General features: G+C 37.2%; 3 protein-coding genes across 3 annotated transcripts; 1 reads left to right on the forward strand and 2 right to left on the reverse strand.

The window, feature by feature from the left end:
* The first annotated feature begins 1,077 nt into the window (after positions 1-1,077).
* On the forward strand, positions 1,078-9,635 carry LOC148905714 (cleavage and polyadenylation specificity factor subunit 3-like). Its single transcript, XM_089039973.1, has 11 exons — positions 1,078-1,147; positions 1,698-1,774; positions 2,455-2,529; positions 2,786-2,863; positions 3,607-3,715; positions 3,936-3,970; positions 4,740-4,898; positions 5,747-5,834; positions 6,140-6,185; positions 6,680-6,797; positions 7,076-9,635. The coding sequence occupies exons 1-11, from the start codon at positions 1,084-1,086 to the stop codon at positions 7,163-7,165; spliced, it is 939 nt and encodes a 312-aa protein (XP_088896099.1). The 5' UTR covers positions 1,078-1,083; the 3' UTR covers positions 7,166-9,635.
* Positions 8,544-14,310, reverse strand: LOC116301391 (lactadherin-like). The gene is made up of 5 exons (XM_089040612.1): positions 14,292-14,310; positions 13,671-13,921; positions 10,474-10,573; positions 9,259-9,593; positions 8,544-8,684 (listed from the first exon to the last, which is right to left on the reverse strand). The coding sequence occupies exons 1-5, from the start codon at positions 14,308-14,310 to the stop codon at positions 8,544-8,546; spliced, it is 846 nt and encodes a 281-aa protein (XP_088896738.1).
* Positions 14,311-18,086: 3,776 nt separating this feature from the next.
* Positions 18,087-22,050, reverse strand: LOC116301401 (nematocyst expressed protein 6). Its single transcript, XM_031710455.2, has 8 exons — positions 21,917-22,050; positions 21,492-21,665; positions 20,677-20,800; positions 20,018-20,109; positions 19,718-19,801; positions 19,078-19,220; positions 18,364-18,520; positions 18,087-18,224 (listed from the first exon to the last, which is right to left on the reverse strand). The coding sequence occupies exons 1-8, from the start codon at positions 21,984-21,986 to the stop codon at positions 18,121-18,123; spliced, it is 948 nt and encodes a 315-aa protein (XP_031566315.1). The 5' UTR covers positions 21,987-22,050; the 3' UTR covers positions 18,087-18,120.
* Between the last annotated feature and the right edge of the window lie 3,950 nt (positions 22,051-26,000).

The following is a 26,000-nucleotide window of genomic DNA, read 5'->3' on the forward strand; positions in this document are numbered from 1 at the left end:
GCCCCGTAAGCCCAAAATGCAAAAAACCCCACTGGGGATAGCTTGGTGTTCTGCGCGATGCATTCCCCAGTGGGGTTTCTGGCAAAATAAACGCCAGTTTTGCATTTTTATTTTCTCGGAATCCATCCTAACAGGGGGTGGTTGGGGTCTATTTTGTAAAATATTTCGTAAATTACATCAGGATAATAAGGAATATCCTTATTCAGCCGACAAAACATCCACTCGGCTTTTGTCATATCAGAAACCTCGGGAATAGACTTACCGGTAATTTCAGACAAAAGATAGGGAATAGCTTTGTAATATTTCCCTAGCTTTAATTTTTTCAACGTTTTCCGTAGACTTTGTGGGGTTGGCTCTTCTAAATGGTCTATGATTTTCTTCCTTACTTCGTCGCTTAAATATATCGGATGTAAACCTTGGATATGACTCATCCAGTCTCGGAAGTATTTTATTCTTTTGTATGGGGTCTTCTTACGACCTCCATTGGCGTAATATTGCTCTTTGGTAGCATTTGGTACGGCATTACGAATATTCTTACCACATTCGTAACACTGTGCTGACGTGTCGTCTTCTATTTGCATTTTCTTGTCACAACAAATATACTTATTTGGTTTAGTAGGTACAAACTTGGGTTTCAAGCACTTTACACAGAAATCATAAACAAACTCTTTACAATCTTCGCACTCCATATATAGACTAACATATTTGCACTGTTGCCCCCAACCACACTTGGAGTGGGTTGTTTCCGTAGGTGGATTTTTGACGCGGGTCTTACCCCGTGTTGAGATTGCGCTGGAACCCCCATTCCCTATACTACTCACCCATTATCCTGCTTGGACTGCCTGTGGTTAGATGGCAGAGCAATAAAATCCCTTTGCTTCTGGGAATTGAATTCTTTCTCATGTAAAACAATTGTATTGTTCCTGCCATCTGACATGGCTGTCGACACGTGATGGTGCAAAACCTCACGCGGAATCTTTGTCACAACAAAGTAGTCTTTGGTGGACGTCAATCAAGGCGCTTGCTTGATATTTTTATTGGTTTTTTATTTTACAATTCATCATTATTTCCCAACAGAATTTGATGTCTGAGCCTGAAGAGGTCACAACCATGACAGGACAGAAGATACAGAGAAAATGTTCTGTGGGTAAGTCGCTTAGAATGTTAGACTGTAACACCACATTGTTTACAAACATTACATTTACATCCTCCTCTTGGAATTATATTTATTATTATTATTATTTATTATTTTTATATTATTATCCCGCTCAAGACTCTCTGAGAGACTTTCTGAGTCTTTTAATTTGCAGCTGCATAAGTTGCTTCATATACTGCGAGGATCAGCTCAATTTGATACATTACGACCGCAGTACAAATATATATTTCATATATATCATATTTATAATAATTATATTTTTGCTTTCAATCACAAGTTTTTTACCACTTTGTCTTGGGCGTAATGTTTTGCCCATTTCAGATCGCGTGTCATTCTCTTGAGAATAAAATTCTTTGTTTAAGTTGTATCCATATTCATGTGTCTTCTCATGTGCAACCAGTAATCAAAGAAATAATACTCTAGGGAATGACATATGGTGTGATATGGGAAAACGATACGCCCAAGTTAAATGCACCTTCAAATAGCTTCCTGTCAGCCCAGAAGGCAAACAAATTTTATTGATGTTCGTTTTATTTTATAGACTACATCTCGTTTTCCGCGCACACGGACTATGAACAGACCAGTGAATTCATTAGAACACTCAAACCACCAAACATTGTATGTAAACGTTTTTCCATCCATTTTTTCCTTCCTTCCATCCATCCTAATTCCTTCCATAATAATTACTGCTTACTACCTCCTCCTCCTCCTCCTCCTCATCCGCCTCCTTCTCTCCTCCTTACTCCCCCATACCTCATCTCTCCTACCTCCTTACTTCTCTCTGCTTTCTTCCTTCCTTCCCTTCCCCCTTTCCTCCATCCCTAAGAATCAATATAGTGCTACATGTAGTGCATTTGGAGCCACCGCCACTAAAGAGCACCTTACAGCAAGTGATGGTTGTAAGATATACGTTTTACATAAGATAGATTGTTGGCATGGAAAAACCCCTGGCCTGATGTGCACAAAACCCTACTTTGATGTGATGGTACATTATACCCCTGTTGTTGAAGAGTTCAAGGAAGCTCCTCATAATCATTAATAACTCATGAGGAAACCAGCCAATCAATGGTCTCTTTTTGGGTCACAAGTCCTTTTTAGAAGGACTGAATTCAGTCTAAAGTAACTGGAACAAAATTAATTCAGTCCTAGGAATAAGTCGAATAATTGCACCTCGGACTGGAACTAATTTCTTGGACCTGAAATGCCATCCAGTCCTCATTGTCGGCTTTGAAATATTACTTTCATGGTCTCCACTGTTTTTATATCCATTTACATTTTTATTCAATTGTCTGTTCTAGATCCTCGTTCACGGCGAGAAAAACGAAATGGGGCGGTTGAAGGCTGCGCTTATTCGAGAGTATGAAGATGATTCTGTAAGTATAACCAAAACACTAGCTTTTTAGTAGTCGACTCACAATGGACACACTCAAGAGAATATGAACTAAGAGAAGGAATCCTACCTATATAGCCTTGTAACCATCATGTGCACAGTTTGATGCTATTTTTAGCTTGGAGATATTTTGAATGAAGAACCTGATTGGTTGATTTCTTGAGGGTAGGCGGCTTCCAGTCTTGCAGTAAACAAAGTATCATTTCTGCCTGATCACTTTTCAATCGCTCATTTTTCAGGAGCTCAGTATTGTAGTTCACAATCCACCAAACTGTCAGAGTGTGGAACTTTACTTCAGAGGAGAAAAAATGGCCAAGGTAAACACAAACAGATAGAACTTTTTTTCTATTATTCTCTGTTGCATTTTTTCTGTATAACCTATGTTTTACGCTGGCAAACACCGCAAGTTACTTATCGGGAACAAAAAACATGTTTTTGTCATACGAAAGTAGGTGTTATTACGTTTAAGTAAATCGCGATCAAACTTCATGTAATTAGAGTGCATCAGTATTCCTTGCATTGGATATCTTCAAATCTAATCTGTTAGCTTTGGCTGTTGTATTGAAGAAATAGAAAACGCGCGCGCGTGCTGTGTGCAGTTAGAACAGTTTTCGTATTACTGTGAAAACGTCGGTGCCGTATGCGTGCCTTGCTGCGACCGTGACGTTTTCTAGAATTTTGATTGGCGGATTTTTTCCTCGCGCAATGTGATAGGTGTGACAGTGCCGTGACATTGGCGTGACCGTGTCCGCGCCGTGTTCGGAGCCGTGTTTCTGACATTTGATTGGATGAAGAGTGAATTCTCGAGCAATGTGATTGGTCTGGCATATCCCTTGCCGCGTCATGACCGTGTTCGTGCCGTGAGCTTTTCACAGTCATACGAAAACTGCTCTATACAGCACAGCAAGCAAGTTTTTTTTAATTTCTTTTATAAGGGAGCTGAGTGCGTGCTGTGTGCTTTGACAATGCAATCTGTGAGTTATTCGTGCCCTGAGGTTGTTCAGCATATCGGTAAAAATGTGAACTTCTGAGGGTTTTTTTTTTTGCTTCACTATAACAGGTAATGGGTCAGATGGCGAGAGAGAAGCCCGAACACAATAAACAGATGTCAGGAATCCTCATAAAGAGAGGTTTCAACTATCACCTGATCGCTCCTGATGACTTACAAAGTAAAAGATATTAATTTAATTTAAATTGTTTTAAATTTCCCCTAAGAACTTCCTTGGTGAAGTTCTAATATCTTCTGCTACTTCTAGCCTCTTTGACCATGAAATAACCTAAATTTCTTGGAACGCCCATTGGTTTACTTTGAAGCGGTATTGGCTCATTTATAAGTTATACGATAGGCCAATTTAGATGTTGATTTTTTTGTTTGTTGTTGCTTTGCAGATTACACAGAACTCGCAACTAGTGTATTAACCCAGGTTCGTATGTGGTTTCTTAATAGAAGTATAAATTAGTGCAAAAACCCTCTTTGGGACTTTGACAACTGGTCACTAAATAGAGGTTGGTCGCTTAATAGAGGTATAAATTAGTGCAAGAACCCTCTTTGGGACTTTGACAACTGGTCACTAAATAGAGGTTGGTCGCTTAATAGAGGTATAAATTAGTGCAAAAACCCTCTTTGGGACTTTGACAACTGGTCACTAAATAGAGGTTGGTCGCTTAATAGAGGTATAAATTAGTGCAAAAATCCTCTTTGGGACTTTGACAACTGGTCACTAAATAGAGGTTGGTCGCTTAATAGAGGTATAAATTAGTGCAAAAATCCTCTTTGGGACTTTGACAACTGGTCACTAAATAGAGGTTGGTCGCTTAATAGAGGTATAAATTAGTGCAAAAATCCTCTTTGGGACTTTGACAACTGGTCACTAAATAGAGGTTGGTCGCTTAATAGAGGTATAAATTAGTGCAAAAACCCTCTTTGGGACTTTGACAACTGGTCACTAAATAGAGGTTGGTCGCTTAATAGAGGTATATATTAGTGCAAAAACCCTCTTTGGGACTTTGACAACTGGTTGCTAAATAGAGGTTGGTCGCTTAATAGAGGTATAAATTAGTGCAAAAATCCTCTTTGGGACTTTGACAACTGGTAGCTAAATAGAGGTTGGTCGCTTAATAGAGGTATAAATTAGTGCAAAAACCCTCTTTGAGACTAAATAATTGACTGATAATTCTTTTTTTCTTTGACAGAAACAATCCGTGGCGTTTCATGGTTCTTTCCCAGTTCTAAAGCATTGCCTTGAGAACCTGGCAGGTCGTTTAGATGACCTTACCTTGCAAGGCAAACAAGGAGTCCGTGTTTTTGGTGCCATCACTGTTATACAGGAAAAAAGCAGTGTCGTTATCGAGGTAAATAACTAGTCAATATGTTTTGTCAGGAAAGGGTTTAAGCCAGCCATGTTGTAAGAATGTAATAGTTTTTGCATAACAAAATATTGCTTCATTACTGAAGGGGTAAATTCTCAGCGTATCTCTGGGGTCTCGGGATTCATTCCTGGACTCGACATCACATAAGAGTAGAGTTTGTAAGGTCTCTAGATTGATTTTTCTTCGGATTCACCAATTTCCCGCCGCTAAACCTAACAAGCTAATTCGAATTTGATCTGTGAGTTAGCCATGCCCTTACTTAGATCAGCCCCAAGGTTGTTTAAGGGTTCTATCTGTGAGTTAGTCATACCCTGACTTAGATCAGCCCAGAGGTTGTTTCAGGGTTCAATCTGTGAGTTAGTCGTGCCCTGACTTAGATCAGCCCAGAGGTTGTTTCAGGGTTCAATCTGTGAGTTAGCCGTGCCCTGACTTAGATCAGCCCAGAGGTTGTTTCAGGGTTTGATCTGTGAGTTAGCCATGCCCTGACTTAGATCAGCCCAGAGATTGATTCAGGGTTCGATCTGTGAGTTAGTCATGCCCTGACTTAGATCAGCCCAGAGGTTGTTTCAGGGTTAGATCTGTGAGTTAGCCATGCCCTGACTTAAATCAGCCCAGAGGTTGTTCCAGGGTTAGATCTGTGAGTTAGCCATGTCCTGACTTAGATCAGCCCAGAGGTTGTTTCAGGCTTCTATCTGTGAGTTAGCCATGTCCTGACTTAGATCAGCCCACAGGTTGTTTCAGGGTTCTATCTGTCAGTTAGTCATTCCCTGACTTTGATCAGCCCAGAGGTCGTTTCCGGGTTTGACAAAATGTTTGTTTTTATTAACCAGTGGATGGCCAACTCTGTTAATGATATGTATGCTGATGCTGTCTTGGCTGTCATTCTTCAAGTCGAGTCAAACCCTATGGCTGCACAAGGTAAGAATATAGACCCCTTGCACTGAGTCCCTAAAGGAATTGTTGTGGGGGACAAAACAATGGATTTTTTTTTTGCATAAGAAAAGACGGCCTTGTTTTGTCCCCCAGAACAATTCCTTTAGGAATTCAATCCAAGGAGTCTATAGAGTTGTACCTCTAATAATGGGTGTACGATGAATGGAATTTTGTTTACAGTAAATATGGAAATTGTATGTTATTATTGTGTCTTTATCAGATTGACCAAGTGTCTCTGTCCTTTTTACATTTTGTTTCATGCTGAATATTTTATTTATTTTTTCTCCTAGCCGCTTCACAGTTAAAAAAGATTGATGTAAACACATTTCACGAAAAGTAAGATGTTATCCTTGCATGTACAGTCAATAGTAAATAACACTACAGAAAATATATATGTATCTGTAAGATTGCATCTTTTCCACCTTGCTTGCTTCCTTCCTTGCTTCCTTCCTTGCTTCGTTGCTTCCTTCCTTGCTTCGTTGCTTCCTTCCTTGCTTCGTTGCTTCCTTCCCTCCCTCCCTCCCTCCCTCCGTCCTTCCTTCCTTCCTTCCTTCTTTCTTATATAATCTGTAAGATTGCATCTTTTCCACCTTCCTTGCTTCCTTCCTTGCTTAGTTGCTTCCTTCCTTGCTTCGTTGCTTCCTTCCCTCCCTCCCTCCCTCCCTCCCTCCGTCCTTACTTCCTTCCTTCCTTCTTATATAATCTGTAAGATTGCATCTTTTCCACGCTTCCTTCCTTCCTTGCTTCCCTCCCTCCCTCCCTCCCTCCCTCCCTTCCATCCTTCTTTCTTATATACCTTTTCTAGTATTCATGCTATGTTTTTGCTCCAGACTCATCACTATTCTACAAGGTACATATGGAGTAGAGTACGTTAAACTATCTGCTCTCGGTGATGAAATCATAGTGACATTTGATGACCATAAAGCAGTAATCAACCTTGACACATTGGTAAGTAGTGTTTTCTATTTTTACATACTGTTATATATCCATCCATCCATCCATCCCTCCCTCCCTCCCTCCCTCCCTCCCTCCCTCCATCCATCCATCCATCCTTTTATCTGTTCATCTAATTATTTAACCATCCCATCTGTCTCATCCATCCATACATCTCATCAGTTCAATTCCATCCTTCCCTCCATCCATTTTCCCGTCTATCTACTTATCTAACCATCCATCCGTCTCATTATGTAAATGTGAAATTGACATTTAGTCGTTCTGTTTTGTAGGATGTAGATTGTAGCGATGAAAGTTTAAACCATCATGTAACACATGTAGTAAAACGTCTCCATTCTGCGTTCACGCCGTGTTACAGCTAGAAAAAGACGTTCTAGACCTACTGGTGGTTAGCTCGGTAGGAAACTAGCGTTCATTTGTATAAAAGGGATCTATTGTTGATCATAAGTAGAGCGTAATGTTTATGCTCTCTGCTAGACAAGGGAGTCAGTGTACAGTTTTTTTCTATGCAACTGTAGAAAAGAAAACAAACAAACAAAGGAAGGAAGGAAGGAAGCAAGAAAGAGAAAGAAAGAAAGTGAGAAAGAAAGTAAACCAAGGTGAAAATCTAAAGGCGAAATTGTGCATCATGTCTTTAGTTTGACAGTTTTGATGGTCATATACGTCTCAAACGAAAATGCTGTATGATATTTTATGGTCAGGTCGGAGGGACTAATAGGTGTCATCGCAGCTAGCTGTCTCCGCCACTTGTTACCTAGTATCTATAAATACTTAAAACTAGCTTATGTTAAAAATCATCCCTTATGATCATAATGCATCAGTCTCATGCAATGTAGTTGTTGTCGAGTGAAAAAGATCCATACAGTTCCACTCTAACTAAAACGCTCTTGAATAGTCCCTTTCACAGTTCCCTGCGCCATCTTGAAAGGAAGCCTCACCTTTGTATTGAAACGAGACAAACATTGAGCTAGCAATAATAGAGACGTGAATAATTGTCCAAGGTGTTAGAAAAAGGTTTTCTGTCATTGCAAACTCACCGTTCGTCTCGATTCAATGCAAAGGCACAGCTACCTTTCAAGATGGCGCAGGGAACTGTGAAAGGGACTGTTCTTTGAAAACGGACTGAAATGTACGCATGTATATTGGACATTCCGAGGTTGAAGATAAACTGGGTGGAGTTGACATTGCAGTGCATTGTGGGTATGTTTAGGGAGCTTACTTCCAAGATGGCGTCCATTGCATACCTACAATGCACCGTAATGCAAACAACCCAATTTTCTCTCAACCTCGGAATGGTTAATACGTTATTCACTTCTAGGGTCATTAAGTCCCAGATTGTCATAGTTTATCACTGCCATTGATATAGTAGGGTTTGCAAAATCTACGACGGCGTCGTTAACTGGAAATATGAATAATTTCACTTGAGGGTTGCGCGCCTTCAAAGTCTGTCTTCCCTGTGGATGAGTTGACTTTACTGACAATGTTTTGAATGAAATCTCCAATGAACAATTACACCCCAAAGAGAAATTATTTACACTTCCGGACACACGTATCCGCAAAATTTTGTATCCGCAATTTTTTTTTGCGGATACGAAAATATTCGCGTCCACACAGCGTATTCGAATCGTTTTCACTGTCCACACGTATCCGGAAATTTCTTGATCCGCCCTAATGCACGCTAGTGCCTAGTCCCTTTGACGGACACGTGTGGACGGGGCCTTAAGGTCTTTATTACAGTTTTCAAGGTTTACCATACAGTTCTACTCTCATTGCAATATAATTATTCCATTCCAAGACGATAAATCGTACGAACTGTGTTCTAAGATGTTCCGACAGCTGATGTTGGACTACAGTGTCCATGTCACTATTACCAGGGAATTCCTGTAATCAGTAAAAACCAACAAAGTGTCAGAAAAATCGCTAGCTGATGTCGCCATTTTTCGCAGCCGGTTCTCCAGTTTTCCGAAAAAAAATCAACGTGTAAATTCAGTTTGTTTAATGACGTTCGCGAACAAATGAAATTGCAATCAGAAATTGATTACCCCAACATATTCTTGTTCAAAGAAATTAATTGAAAAAATCAATGAATTGCAGAAAAAATCATGGCCATCGAATATGACTTCCTTTAACATTTCTGATTTAAAAGCATCTAAATAAGAGTTGGTGATGAGGTTTTGTGAAACATGTTAGTTTAGTGTTATGTGCATAGAATAGATCCCTTCAGCACTTTTTAATGCAGCTCAATCTGGGGGACAACAATAGGCTCCAATTGTCAGTAGATTGGAATCCTTTTGTTCTGTCCTCCAGATCCAGCTCCTTTGACGTCACATGCATGGGGTCAATATCGAATGTAGTGGTGGTAGTGTGTGTAAGTGAAAAGTGTCCCAGTTAGCGCAAAAGCGTTGGAAGCACTGGACACAAAAAATAGATTTATCTATTTTATTTTTACACAAACCTTGACGATTCCTCCCTCTTTGTATTTCCTCCACACGTTAGTACCTAATTCCTCTTTGTACCCAAGTTGATATTTTTTTACAAATTGATCGTATTTATACGGCCTTCCTTGGGTCGCAACCATGGTAATTGTCACAACACGAAGCAGATCAACTTGCAAATACTCGTCACCCTTGAGGTCTCCAGCACACCAAGCAGCGACATCTATGACTGTACTATACGGCATTATGGGAAAGGCATTGAGACGAGCACGATGTGGTTCGTGCCCCGAGTTTTTATAAGTCGACGATGCAGTCACTTGTGAGTCGAGGATGGTTCTATCTTCCATGCCCAATGCTTTATGTAACAAGAAAATGACATTAAAACTGGGCAAGTGTAGTGTTTTTTTTTTTTTTGTTTGTTTTGCAGCCTTTACTAGTGTCGGAACACCGAACCAACCTCTGGGCTGATTAAGTCAGTGCATGGCTAACTTGCAGATCGAACCCTGAAACAACCACTGGGCTGATCAAAGTAAGGGCACGGATAACTCGCAGATCGAACCCTGAAACAACCTCTGGGCTGATCTAAGACAGGGCACGGGTAGCCCGCAGATCAAATTAAACTGAATTTAGCGTGCTGCGATTCAATACGAGGGGAGAAAATCCCAACCAGTAAACACGGAGGAGACCCCTCCAATCAAGGGAGAGACTTAAACTGTACTACTCGCACGTGATTCCGAGTACAGGGATCAAACCTGAGACCCCAGAGGTGAGAAATGAATGATTGGAATAGATCTGGATCGTAGTACGTCGCACATACAGTCAATTCAAAAAACTTTGTCGTCGACCAACTCAAGCCTACGCGACTGGACCGATAGGAACTCTGGGTAGCAGTCATTGAAGCCGAGTTGACTCCATAATTTTATCTGACTAGTTATGCCTGGTTTACAGCACGAACCTTCGTAGGCGAGTGGGAAGTGTTGAAGGAAACGTTTTTTTAATGCCTTCATATTTTCGAAATTGTGAACTGAATCATAACTACTTTGTTTTTCTTTCCCTAAGCCCAAAGACATGCATTTAATGGATTGTTTCTCGCCATTATTATCTTATTACTAGCGGGAACAATTAATTCAGAACGAATATTTAACCGCTTCATTGATTTTTAGCCATATTCCTTTCGGTCCAGTCGCGTAGGCTTGAGTCGTTCGACGTCAACGTTTTTGAATTGACTGTATTACCTCTAACTTCGCAGTGTCTGCCCATCCACACGAAAGCGCATGTACAAACTGGTCCTTCATGGTGATAACACGGGAAACCATTACAGGGATTATCTTCACACTGTCGGCAAAAACAGACACAAACCGCAAAAAGATGTTAAACAAGTCGGATCCTCACATTTGAAAAAAATCAAAGTGCAACAATGCTCCAAAAAAGCTTAAGGCGCTGAAATAGGAGTCACAAAAACGTCCAACTTGTCGAGAAACATCGTTGCGGTGTAAGTTCGAAAACAATGTAGCTCGTTTTACATCCTACCTATCCAACTTGTCACGCATCAAAATCTAGTCTTGCAAGTTTAATTAGATCCATTCGATTTTGACCCGTGTTATTCGATACCTAAGTTCATTCGATTTTAACCCGTTTTATTCGATACCTAAGTTCATTCGATTTTAACCCGTTTTATTCGATACCTAAGTTCATTCGATTTTGACCCGTTTTATTCGATACCTAAGTTCATTCGATTTTAACCCGTTTTATTCGATACCTAAGTTCATTCGATTTTAACCCGTTTTATTCGATACCTAAGTTCATTCGATTTTAACCCGTTTTATTCGATACCTAAGTTCATTCGATTTTAACCCGTTTTATTCGATACCTAAGTTCATTCGATTTTAACCCGTTTTATTCGATACCTAAGTTCATTCGATTTTAACCCGTTTTATTCGATACCTAAGTTCATTCGATTTTAACCCGTTTTATTCGATACCTAAGTTCATTCGATTTTAACCCGTTTTATTCGATACCTAAGTTCATTCGATTTTAACCCGTATTATTCGATACCTAAGTTCATTCGATTTTAACCCGTTTTATTCGATACCTAAGTTCATTCGATTTTAACCCGTTTTATTCGATACCTAAGTTCATTCGATTTTGACCCGTATTATTCGATACCTAAGTTCATTCGATTTTAACCCGTTTTATTCGATACCTAAGTTCATTCGATTTTGACCCGTATTATTCGATACCTAAGTTCATTCGATTTTAACCCGTGTTATTCGATACCTAAGTTCATTCGATTTTAACCCGTGTTATTCGATACCTAAGTTCATTCGATTTTAACCGTGTTATTCGATACCTAAGTTCATTCGATTTTAACCCGTGTTATTCGATACCTAAGTTCATTCGATTTTAGCCCGTGTTATTCGATACCTAAGTTCATTCGATTTTGACCCGTGTTATTCGATACCTAAGTTCATTCGATTTTGACCCGTGTTATTCGATACCTAAGTTCATTCGATTTTGACCCATTTTATTCGATACCTAAGTTCATTCGATTTTAACCCGTGTTATTCGATACCTAAGTTCATTCGATTTTAACCCGTGTTATTCGATACCTAAGTTCATTCGATTTTAACCCGTGTTATTCGATACCTAAGTTCATTCGATTTTGACCCATTTTATTCGATACCTAAGTTCATTCGATTTTAACCCGTGTTATTCGATACCTAAGTTCATTCGATTTTAACCCGTGTTATTCGATACCTAAGTTCATTCGATTTTGACCCGTGTTATTCGATACCTAAGTTCATTCGATTTTGACCCGTTTTATTCGATACCTAAGTTCATTCGATTTTGACCCATTTTATTCGATACCTAAGTTCATTCGATTTTGACCCATTTTATTCGAAAATTGGATTCATTCGATTTTGACCCGTGTTATTCGATAATTGAATTCATTCGATTTTAACCCGTTTTATTCGATTATTGGATCCATTCGATTTTGACCCGTTTTATTCGATACCTAAGTTCATTCGATTTTGACCCGTTTTATTCGATAAATTATTCATTCGATTTTGACCCGTTTTATTCGATAATTGGATTCATTCGATTTTGACCCGTTTTATTCGATAATTGGATTCATTCGATTTTGACCCGTTTTATTCGATAATTGGATTCATTCGATTTTGACCCGTTTTATTCGATAATTGGATCCATTCGATTTTGGCCCGTTTTATTCGATACCTAAGTTCATTCGATTTTGACCCATTTTATTCGATAAATTATTCATTCGATTTTGACCCGTTTTATTCGATAATTGGATTCATTCGATTTTGACCCGTTTTATTCGATAATTGAATCCATTCGATTTTGACCCGTTTTATTCGATAATTGGATTCATTCGATTTTGACCCATTTTATTCCATACCTAAGTTCATTCTATTTTGGACCCGTTTTATTCGATAATTGGATTCATTCGATTTTGACCCATTTTATTCGATACCTAAGTTCATTCGATTTTGACCCATTTTATTCGATAATTAGATTCATTCGATTTTGACCCGTTTTATTCGATAATTAGATTCATTCGATTTTGATCCGTTTTATTCGATAATTGGATTCATTCGATTTTGACCCGTTTTATTCGATAATTGGATTCATTCGATTTTGACCCGTTTTATTCGATAATTGAATCCATTCGATTTTGACCCGTTTTATTCGATAATTGGTTCCATTCGATTTTGACCCGTTTTATTCGATAATTGGATTCATTCGATTTTGACCCGTTTTATTCGACAATTGGATCCATTCGATTTGTTTTATTCGATAATTGAATCCATTCGATTTTGACCCGTTTTATTCGATAATTGAATGCATTCGATTTTGACACGTTTTATTCGATAATTGAATGCATTCGATTTTGACCCGTTTTATTCGATAATTGGATCCATTCGATTTTGACCCGTTTTATTTGTAAACAACAAGTGGCAAGTTGGACAAATGATGAAAAACGAACAACAAATCTACGTTCTACAACATCAACAAGTTTTCCCAACTTGCAACAAAAGATTTTGTTGCGTGACAAGTTGGATAGATAGGATGTAAAACGAGCAACATTGTTTTCGAACTTGGAGGTTTTTATGTCTCGTATTTCAACGCCTTTAAGAACGAAAGAATGATGGTGATAATACGAGTCTTGATTAGAGGGAGCACCATACCTCACTACCTGAAATACGTACGGTAGATGAAAACACTTCATCTTCCATCCATTATATTTTCACGTTAAGCTCCCATGCATGAAAATCTTGCAATAAACCAATTACTTTAGTTTTGTAATAGCTTATCGTAACATGAAATATTGAAAGTGCGTGATTTGTCAAACTTTTTTTTTCACCAAGTCTTGTAATGTTTAACCATTACCGTTAGTAAAGTACTGTACCTTGATGGTTTTAAACATCCAGCCATTTCGTCTTTCTACAGTATATGTAAACCTGCTTCCCAGCATCTCGCATTCATCTGTCTGGTTATTGAAGTTGTACTTATCACAATGATCGTTTATGTGGCATGCAAACTGACACAGTATTTCGCCATCTGATATGAACGAGTGGAGGACTGGGCCGACGAGAACTTGATCATAAATTGCCGGACCAAACTCTTTTCTTTTTGGGGCACAAGACGAGGCAGCTGCAACTGAAATAAAAATCAATCATGAAGAATATAGAGTAGCGTAATATTGATGGTCTTTACGTCGGCCATGTTTGAGGACTTTAACAAAAGAAGTGTCAATGAGTTCTTTTATTATATCCTCCAACATGGCCGCCGTGTCTTTTGTTATTTTAATCTCTTGGGAATGGTTAAAATTCAATAGTAGTGCACTCGTCTCTCATCTCTGGGGTTTTGAATAGAATTTGTTAGGTCTCTCCCTTGATTCAAGGTTTTTTTTCCAGGTTCTACGGTTTTCGATTCTTCCCTCCATTATAGTTAATAATATCTATTAACTATGCCTCCATTAAGCCTAACGAGCTAAATTCCAATTTGATCTTTGATCTAGGGCCCTTACTTTGATCATGCAGATTCATATGGTTGAAACTGAATCCTTTATTATTATTATTAATTCATTTATATTTTGCATATAATCTGAGCTTTGGGGCATGCCACCCCATATATTCTCTGCTGGGATCCCTGTCGTAAATTACATGGCTGAGAAGAACCAACTATAGAGACGAGAGACTGAGGAGGGGGAATGACAACGAGGAAATGCCTGGGGAGGAGGCCTGGACTTTCATAGATCCTTATTAAAAGCTTTTATTTTTTTTCCTTACGAATAAACGCGTTAAAAATTTCAGTCATTAGCCCAAATACAAACTTCAATAGTTATATATGATATTTTGTCTAGCATTTGTTATTGAAGACCTCTTTATAAGTCCAGGTGTGTCGTGCTTTCAAATCCCTTTATACATTACTGAATAAATCATGAAATACAATAATATATTTTTTGAGTTTTTTTATTTTTTTCCTTACGAATAAACGCGTTGAATATTTCAGTCATAAGCCCAAGTACAAACTTCAATAGTTATATATGATATTTTGTCTAGCATTTGTTATTGAAGACCTCTTTATAAGTCCAGGTGTGTCGTGCTTTCAAATCCCTTTATACATTACTGAATAAATCATGAAAAACAATAATATATTTTTTGAATTTTTTGCTCTTCAAATACAGTTTTTTATTTGAGTTTATCGCACATTGACATTTTTAAATACTAAATAACACTAAGATTAAAATTATAAAGATGTATTACTAATAATGAGGACCTAGTTTGATTTTGTAGGATTACCAAACTTTGGCTCGCATACTTTTTCATATCAAATCGTTATCATTATCAAAATACAAACGGAATCCAATCCAGCTTTAACCTGGGGAAAATTACTTGGCGTGAACACTCATATTTTAAATCTAAAGATTACCAAGAGACTGATATAGTTTTTATTTGATTTAATTTAAATTTATCAAAAACAGCGAGATATAACCGGAGAATCCGAAGAAAAACCCTCGGTGCACAGTAGAGAGAGCCAACAAGCAACTTTCCTCACATGTTAATTAAATTTCGATTCCGGGATCGAATCCACGACGATCCACAATCACAGCGATGTTACACGAGACTATTTGCAATCAAAAATTTCAGGATTTTACTCAAGAGACCTTGTTGTTGCTCTATTTGCGCAACGCTGGGAAAAAGATCGTCCTTTTGATTTGTAAAAGTTTAACTTCAGATTACAAAATCGCAAGGTGTTGCCAAAGTTGAAATTATCTTTCTGTCTTCATGTAAAATAAAAGTCGCATTAATGAAGTGATACGAAATCACTTCAAGGTAAACTATAAATAATATTATTGCATTGAGAGTAAATGATGAGCTAGGTCTGCAGCCCAGAGGTTGTATTAGGGTTCGATAAAATTTGGATTTAGGTCGAAGAGGAATGGGGAAGGTTTTTTTAAAAACAGTTTAACTTTAAATGCAAAAACGATATATTAACCATTATCTTACTCACCGATTTGGCAAACCTGAAAAGCTTGGATGACAATTATAAGGAGCAAGATATAATTAAAGATTTTCTTCATATTTTATTTTTCAGTTTTCTATTTGATATAAGGTCCCAAAGAAATTTTGTTCTACGTTATATCTAAGATTAAAGACGTCAAAAACGAATAAATTTTTAATTTCTCTTATTATTTTCAGAAATACATATCTATTTAGCCTTGTTGACTTGGAAATGCAACCGGCGTCAGAAGCATCGAGATTGTGGTAGTAATTTAAGTTCCAGTGATCTCCTTATGTTTTCTCTAAAACATTTTGCGCGCACTGGAATCAATCATGCTAGATGCAACAAAAATCAAAAGAAAATGTATGGGGATATTTTTGTATTAAATGATATATACCTTGGCTGTTTTTTGCTCTGTCGCTTTAAATTTTCACTCGATATCAACGGGACAACTTCTCGATATATCAAAAACCTAAAATATGATAAACGAAAAGAATGGAATACAAAAGTGGAAAGCTGTGGATTGTTATTCAAATATTGGGCTTGTATCGCATCGCGATTTGTTCTATTGCGTTGATATAATTATAAAGTGCACTCAGTTTCTGATGTCACCATGCATACATACATGCATTATACTATGTTGTGATATACTTGTATACACTCAATTGAAGAATCGTTGTCGGGTTCAGAAACATAGAACATAGAAGCTGAGACCGAAAACTCACATGCGAAGTACGTTAATTAGATGCACGCCGTGACCGGCGACCCGTGGCATCGATCATCCACTGTTTTTACTGACGCGTTTGGCGTTCTAAACCGACTGCATGGATGGTGCAAATGAATAAATTATAATATCATTGTGTCATTTCCCATGTGCCATTTCAGTCTCAGCTTCTATGTTCTATGTTTCTGAACCCGACAACGATTCTTCACTTGAGTGTATAGTCGATTCAAAAATCGTTGTCGTCGACCAGCTCAAGCCTACGCAACGGGACCGAAAGGGATATGGGTCAATCAAAGTGTTTCCATGACAAATTCGTAAAACACAAAGCTTCAAGAGTACATGCTTATGGAATGTCCACCAAAACCTACTTCGTCACGAGGACGATTCCGTGCGTGCCGTTGAGGAGCACTGTACGTGATGAGAAAAAAAAAAAATATATATATATATATATATATATATAGATATAGATATTTATTGTTTAAGGAGGCTGGTGTTTTGTACCTTCACATTATGAAGCAAAAAAATAATAATTATTACTATTATAAAAATTCTGTAAGAGGAAACTATTCCAAACAAATTTTATTGATTTTTACGAATTCCCTCTTACAGAATTTTTCTTTTTTTGTCAAAAAGCAGATTACGATACAAAGTTAAAATATTACGGTTTTTAAAAAATTCATCACAATTTAAACATTTTTGATGGCAGAGCAAGGGTTCTGATGTTGTCATAGCAACGTCTGACGTCATTTTTTCATGTTCATTGTGATCTTTGGTTTATGGTCTTTGGCTTTCCAGGTTTACTACTTGCTGTCATATTATAGCCATAATGATTTTTTAGTTCATAATGTGAAGGTACAAAACATTTTCCAACCTCCTTAATGGACACATATTAAAGTAAAATCCATTTTGTTGATTGAGAACATTTATTTGCTGATTTTAATTCTTACACATGGATTTCTGGATTTCGCTAAGAACATTTTCGTCTGTTTTTCTCTGAAATTCGATAAATGAAAAGGTAACAATTTAGAGTGTTGTTGGCATTCAAGTTTAAAAGATATCTTTGATATTAGTGATATATATTATAATGTTGATGTTAATATTTGTATTCATCTATTGCTGCAATAGAACTTTTTACTGATACGGCGGCCATCTTGAATTCTAATCTTTTAAGTAAGAGATTAAGGGACGCCGAGGGAGCAAATATTGGCAGGGACGGCGGAGCAGTTTTTTGATTGGGGGGGGGGGGGGGGGGCTCAATAGTGACATTGTATGGCAAGGTGGGGGGGCTGATTTTAGTGAAAATGTATGGACAGCACAGCCGTCAGGGTGTCTTCTTATATCACTATCCAATGTGAAACGCATCTAAAAAAAATGAATTTGCTGCTAATCGGAACGATATGTAAAACACCAAAGAGTGAAATTATTTGAAATAATTTTTTACGTTTGTTCCATGAGCATCCCATAATTTAAGATGGCTGCCGTATCAGGAAAAGATCCATATTCAGGAACATATCACTCATGAATGACCTTTCTCGAGTTTAGTCCTTACCCACCACCTTGACCCATATGGGACCTTATTGACGATCACCATACCTTTTGATTGTTGCAAGTTGTATTATATCCATTATTAGCAGACTTTACATGTCTTTTTGCACAGAGCCTTCACGGTTGAGTGTGAGCTACAGAGACTGATCCACCCAGGACATGCTGCGTTGTCGTCACGGCAACCACCTTTTTGTAATGGATGAAAAAAATTAGAATCAATGCTTTCCAGTTTTGCCCACGTACTTCTCACTCACATGCCCTAACACTACGTTTGTAACTCTCTACGTACGTACAACTCTCAAGTATGTATCGAGTAACACCATACCTGGTGGCGGTGGTTGTGTATGAAGTGGTCGTTGTGTTGTCACTACTGGAGGGCGAGTGACAGACCCTCCTCCTCCTCCTCCTCCGCTACACTTGTACAGAAGATTCATCTGCTTTGCGTCCATGCTGCTAATGCCATTTCGCTGACCGATTGAAACCTTAAAATGTGTTCACAAATCAAAATAAGACCCTTTTTATGGAATCAAAAGTGGTATAATGGTAGTGCACTCGCCTCCCCTCTGGGGCCGGTTTGACTCCTGGACTTGGCATCACATGTGAGTAGAGTTTGTTAGGTGTCTCCCTCGATTTGCGGTTTTTCTCCAGATTCTCTGGTTTTCCTCTCTCCACAAATCCCGACAGGTTAAATTCCAATTGAATCTGTGAGTTAATTAGCCGTGCCCTGACTTTGATCAGCTCAGAGGTTGTTTCAGGGTTCAATCTGTGAGTTAGCCGTGCACTGACTTTGATCAGCCCAGAGGTTGTTTCAAGGTTTTTGATCTGTGAGTTAGCCGTGCACTGACTTAGATCAGCCCAGAGGTTGTTTCAGGGTTCAATCTGTGAGTTAACCATGCCCTGACTTAGATCAGCCCAGAGGTTGTTTCAGGGTTCAATCTGTGAGTTAACTAGCCCTGCCTTTGATCAGCTCAGAGGTTGTTTCAGAGTATCCATAAAATTTGAAAATTCTTCAGAAGTTTATCAAGTTTTCCAATCTTACCCCTGATTGCTTTACATGAATGGTTGGATTGCCATTCTTGCTGAACGATGTCTTTCTGTAGTGCATCACCGATCCATAGTCATATGGAGTTCCAAGAGAATCGATCCTTGACCTGGTGTACTTATTGAAATTATGCTTGTTTCCTAATGCATTAGAGAATAAAAAGTGTTAACTCGACATAAGGGAAAAATGCAAGGATAAGATACAGTGTTTTGCCACTTGCTACCACACCCGAAGTTAAAGAAAAACTTTTACGCATGCGCGCATTTTAGCATATTTTCCTAGAATTCACGTGTGAGCGCTTTATTTGAGAAAACAAACATTTATCTTCGCCAAACATAAAACAATTTCTTAAGCATACTTTTGTGAGACGATAAAACTATATTAAATAAACATATTAACTAAATTACCTTAAGTTTCAAGAAATTATACTTAACATTTTTGGAATTTTCTAAAGTCTATTTATGTGGCAAGTTTGCATATTTTTGCAATACGAAAAAGGCGTTTTGGACTAATTTGCATACGGATTTAGAGCAGGCATAAACGTTTTTCACTTATATCCAAGGCGATAGCAGTGATGGCTACTTGTATGCACAGAACCCATCTGTTAGTTGTAGCGAAGCAACGCCATCTTACTTACGTTCTTTAATGTTGTCCCATAGAATAGTGACGTAGTTGTCACGGTCAGGTCTCGACTGTTCGTGATAGAAACCTAGAGCATGCCCTATATGCGTATCAAACAAAGATTTGAATTAACTTCATGCACGAGAAAGCATGCTCCGATTGGCTAAAAAGTGAGTTCATATCTATAAGTTAAACCTATTTTAAAGAAGGTGGTTGGATCCAAAGGATCAGATATGGGTGATAGACGACTTAGATTAGCCCAAAATGGTATCGATAAAATTTGAATTCTTTTTTGACGAAGTATATAAGCACTTGCCAATCTCATGTGCTACAGTTCCCACTCTCCAGCATCCCGTAGATAATGTTATATCTTGTCTTCCACCTCTCCTCCCAACGTACGAACGACACCTTCGCAAAAACACAAAAGTTAGTAACCTTATTCGAGAAAAAAAAAAAAAAAAAGGAAAAAAAAAGTAAGAAAAAAAAAGAAAGAAAAAAAAAATTGAACAACAGCTCCTTAAAACATGCAAAAAAAAAATGAGTAGGAGAAACTGCGTTCTTGAAGTGCAACCACTACTCAAAATCCCTCCATGTTGGTTGTCCTCACGTGTGCCTAACATGTACAAGGTCCCGTGTTCAGGCCCCAGCGGAAACAGTTTTAAGTTGAAAAGGTAGTAGGAAACTGTTGTAAAATAACTTTTTCTCCCTTAATTTGAGGGTTTCCTCGGGGTCCTCCTGTTTTCATTTCTCTGCAAAACCTAACACGCTCGCTAACACGAGGTTGTTTCAAGATTACATCTCTGAGTTAGCCATGCCCTGACTTGATAAGCTCAGAGTTTGTTTCAGGGTTCGATCTGTGAGTTAACTTTGCTCTCGGACTTTGATCAACCCAGAGGTTGTTTCAGGGTTAAATCTGTGAGTTATCCATCGCTAAGTTATTGACAGAAAAAGTTTGAATTTTGGTAATCATCTTACCCTGGGTTGAACTTGAAAAACACGTAGTCTTGCTCGTTGGTTCGCTTCTTGAACCGGATGCAGGTTTTAGTTGTCCATTCCCTCATTCCCGCGTCAATCATTTGCATTGCTCGCTGATTATTGGCTAATATCAACAAATAAGAAACAATTGCTATATATATACGTATATATGTATCACTCCACACCCTGCTTTTTTCAGTTAGTCTTGCCCCTATCTAGCTGCAGAGCGTTGAACGCTGCGCGCAAAGCAATGGTTGACAAAATGACCGGCCCTCGGCATTTTTTGAGCTTGAAAGAACAAAGCAAACGTGGCGGTAAAGTAAAATGGTTTTTTTCTGCCTTTTTATATTTCTGCTCCTGGTAGGCACGTACGTATATTATATCTTAGTCAGAAGAAAACAGAAAAATACGCAAAAGTTGGGTTACAGTAGCCTAGGAATGAGTGCCGGTTGCAAAACAGCTTAAACGCGCTGCATGTGATTGGCTGAAACAAAATTCGCCACTTAGCTGGATGGTAGATAAGCCCAGAGGTTGTTCAAAGGTTGCTAAAATTCTAAAAGTTCTATACCCCCATTCACACCTAAACGTGTTTAGTTAAACTATGTTTTCATTAGGAAAAAAAATTGAGAAACTAGAAACCTATAATATAATGAAACTTTCTAAAATATTGTTAGAGCAAGACAAAGGAAGTTTACATGCATTATTTCACCAAAGATTGTGCTGTGTTCGTAGATAGTTTTCCAAACCTGTTTAGTTAAACTATGCACTTTTAAACATGTTTAAGCCTTGGTGTGAATGAGGTACTAGTCACCTACCTAGATAGTCATCAATCTCATAAGGCATTAGACCTCCTGGCCACTGTCTTCCTATCACCGAACCACGTGCAACAGCCGCATCAACGTCACCTCCGTTCAGAGCAGCCTGCCTCTGTTCAGGAGTGAGTAACATATCTCCCTCAAAAAGATCTGGATCGTTGATATTCTCATTTTCTGTTGAATTTCAAGAAGATGTTTGTTTTAGAAATTCGTTTTACATAAAGCCTTTACTTGTAGAATAAACAGCTTGTATTTTGCGTTTTTGTGTGTGTGTGTGTGTGTGTGTTTTTTTTTTTTTTTGTTGTTGTTGTTGTTGTGGTTGTTGATATTTTTCAATTCCTTTGCTTCTTTCCCGTGAAACACTTTGCTACGTGTATATGGCAAACACAAACAAAAAAATGACTGAATATATTTGTAATAGCTACCTTCAGGATTTGAAGCCAAACTTGAGCCAACAAGAACAGCGATTATCAAGATCCACTTCATTTTGAGCATAGAGTAAAAGTAAGTTGTTCACTCTAATATTGGTTGGTAAGAGAGGGTCTTATATAGGCGATACAACATCTGCAAGCTTCGCAAATAAAAAGTCTAGACTCAAAACAGAGCGAAGACACGAAACATCACAGTAAAGGTAGTGTCGTTGGTGTTTGCATAGGTGTTAGACGTTTTAGATGCGAAATCATCGAGAACCAGGAATCGCGAAATCACGCCCAAGCAAGTGCATGTACATAACCATAACAATCTAAAGAGATAAGGCTTCCAAGACGATGCATAAGTTTCTTCAAAGGCTTCCATGAATGAAAGCTTTTTTTTGTCCAAAAATACAACTAAGGAGAGCATCAAATATTAGACAATTTATAGAATAAAAAACAAACAAAAAAAGAAAACGTTTTTTTTTTTTAATAGAAAAGAACGGCTACAAAGTAGGTTCAAAGGAAATAAAAAATAAATGCGTTGAAACAGGAATTTTCTCTTCCATGAGCCACAAATACCTCGAAGGCAAAAGTTTAGTAAATAACAAAAAGAAACCTGACAAAGATACGCGGAAAAAACCCGAGGCAGAGTACTTAATGGTTAAACAGCTGTATTTCAATTTTTTAGCCTACTTTAAAAAACATACAACAAAAACTATTCTGTTTGACCAAATGCCTTTGTAAAACCTAAACATTGACTTTTAAGGGATACTTCTAAATCAGGTTAAGGGTCTGGTGGGGGATACTTCTAAATCAGGTAAGGGATACTCCTAAATCAGGTGAATGGATACTCTTAAATCAAGTGAATGGATACTCTTAAATCAGGTGAATGGATACCTTTAAATCAGGTGAAGGGAGTATCCCTTCACCTGATTTAGATTTATACTTATTTCAATAAAGTTTGTCAACAAAAACCTAGAAAGCTGTGATCGCTGAGAATCATGGGAAATATTTCATATCCAACAATTGAAGCTTTTGACAAAAACTGCAGCAGCTGAGGATGCTCAGAGGTCAACTCGTAACTAGTAAAAGATCTCAAGTACATCCACAGTTATCAAGCGGTTGAAACATGTAAAATGTATCTACCCATAATCCTTGTCGGTCTTAGCTTTGTAGCTTTTCAGTTGTGACTACCTTTATTGAAATAAGTGTATACTAGGAGTGTCCATCCCATCTAAGTCGCCATGGTCCGGCTTAGTATTATTAATTGCCGTTGACCCTTAATCTATGACCCTGAGGGGAATAATCGTTTTAGTATAATTTTAGACTTGAGAAGTAAGAAATAAGGGGGAAAGAAAATCTTAAAACGGGCTAAATTCAAAAAATAACCACACAGAGCGAAAGAAGTGCTATTTCTCAATGATCGGGTAAAATTTCGAGGCTTTATTTCACGTTTCAATGATTTCATTGAACGTTTTGATAAATCCCCATAAATTTCCTTTTAACAGGACACCACAGAAACCAAGCTTGGGCTACCTGTGTTACAAGAAGGAAAAGAAATTGAAAAAAAAAAGAAAGAAAGAAAAAAAAGAAAAACGAAATTCAAGATTTATACTGAAAAAAAAAAAACGTTTTAGTATTTTAATATTAATATTTAATATCAAAATACTTCCGCGATAGCAAACTTTGGAAAACTTCAAAATCACAGAATTACTTGTAGCTCGACCAATCACAGCGCGATAAACTTTATATTCAAATCTAATTAAATTCTACTAATTACAGATACTATCGAAAGTCCGCAGGATTTCAGAACATTGCCATTGTTCAAGTTGCACATTCTTTACATTAAAGTTGACTTTTGCGAATTATTAATGTGTACAAATTATTTTGTATAAACAAAGATTACAAATGTGTATTTATTGGTACGTGAAAAAGAATTAAAATATTGTTGAGTCAGAATGACCTCACGTGATTGGCTCAAAGCATTTGATTGACAGAGAAAATAGCACTTTTTTGGTATCGAAGTCTGGTTTCTGAGTGCAAAGGTTCACATGTCAACATCTCTGAAAAAAAAAATTTTTTTTCTCCTCTTTTACAACTTTTATGGCACAAATTATTTCCTGAACATGTGGTACAAGGATAAGGGTTATTACAAGCTATATATCTTCCCCTCTCTTCTACAGGTGAGTGAAAAATAACGTATAAGTTTGCTTTCTTTCAAGCTACGCTTCGAAGATAATTCGATTTAGTAATTTTTTTAACGACAAGCGATGTGTAGAATCAGTTATTCTTTCATTGACGATTTGTGTTACGAAGTAGGATGATAAATTTAGTCCAACTAAACTTTCGTTATTCAATACAATCTTAATAACCTTTTTAAGTTAAAAAAATTTTGAAGCTTTTTAAAACCGTCCTTTTTTTAAAGCTTGTTCTGTAAACTTGAATGTCCTTGAACAAAAGTGCACATGGCGGGAAAATGTACGGTGAATTAAGATTTAAAGAATGAAGTATAAAAAGAAAAATTACCTGTAAACAGTTCAAGGAAAACAATTCTTTTATAAGATCATTATGATAGTGGAATGTTGATGAAACAAAGTTTTAGAAAACGTCGAGCGTCCATCTTCTCGACCATTCCAGAAACCGTTGCTAGGGAGACGACTGTAAGGTAGTGAGAATCTGAAGCAAATCAGGATCGCTTTCCTTTATTTCTTAAGTATTTTTGAATTCAAAAAATACTGGAATGCGATACAAAACGTTTCGATTTTAAGCCGCGACATAGAGCCTATACAGAATATATTTTCTCCCAACTAATTGCAAATTTTAACCCGCATAATATTTTAAAAGAATATTCAAGTGTGGAATTCAATGCGTTTGTATGGTTGAAGTTGTAAATTCTTTAGTTTGCCTACTTTTTTTTTACTTCCCGATTGTACCCGAACCCATAGCCTTAGAATTCGATGTCCAGCGCGCTAATCTATTGCGACACGGACGAAATGATAATGATAATGATAATGATGATGATAATGATGATGATGATAATGTTGATGATGATGATTTTTTTGTTGTTGATGATGATGATGATGGATGATGATGATGATGATGAATGATGATGATGATGACAATGATGATAGTGTTGATGATGATGATGATGGATGTTGATGATGATGACAATGATGATGATAAAGACAATGATGATAGTGTTGATGATGATGGATGATGATGATGATGGATGATGATGATGATGGATGATGATGATGATGGATGATGATGATGATGATGATGACAATGATGATAGTGTTGATGATGATGATGGATAATGATTATAATAATGAAGATAGTGTTGATAATGATGATGATGAAATGATGATGTTGAACTTTATTAAGGTTATCATTGTAATGTCTGTAGTAAAACACATTCCATGACACCGTCGGAAAACACAAAGTTAAAAAAAAACGTCTATAAAAAATATTTTTTCGCAGGAAGCTATGAATTCCGTTAATTGTTAATTATCTCAATCAATGGAATCCTCCATCTTACCAACCGGGATTAATTAATCAGTGAAATTGTGCATTTTCCGAGGTATTTTTAGAAAAATGGGGGAATCTCTCAGTCCAATTAAGGCACTTATGTAGTCTGAAATGGGAAAACATTAATAATGATGATGATGATGATGATGATGATGATAATTTAAATTATAAACTTTATTGACAATAATAATAATAATAATACCTATTTACAAGTCTAGAAATATATTTACATGTTGAGGTTGATTCAGATAAGGAATTATGTATATATATACATGAAAATTAAAATAATTATTCAAAAGTAAAACAAATGTGTCTATATAATAATATTGATAATGATAATAAAAAAATAAAAAAAATAATGATAATAATAATAATAATAACAATAATAATAATCCAACTTTATTTACTGAGGCTAAAACACTTATAACAGTCAAACTTTCAAGAATTTCCAAAAACGAGGGGTTTTCAGCGCCACAAACTTTGCATTAACCGACAAAGTGAAATTTGTACACTTCTCACGGCTAGTAAATGGAATTTTTGGGATAATTAATGATTTATTATTCTATTT

This window comes from Actinia tenebrosa, unplaced genomic scaffold, assembly GCF_029948245.1.
Source record: "Actinia tenebrosa isolate PJP-AT-01 unplaced genomic scaffold, QUT_ActTen_1.0 PGA_scaffold7__59_contigs__length_16204524, whole genome shotgun sequence".
Lineage (NCBI taxonomy): Eukaryota > Metazoa > Cnidaria > Anthozoa > Actiniaria > Actiniidae > Actinia > Actinia tenebrosa.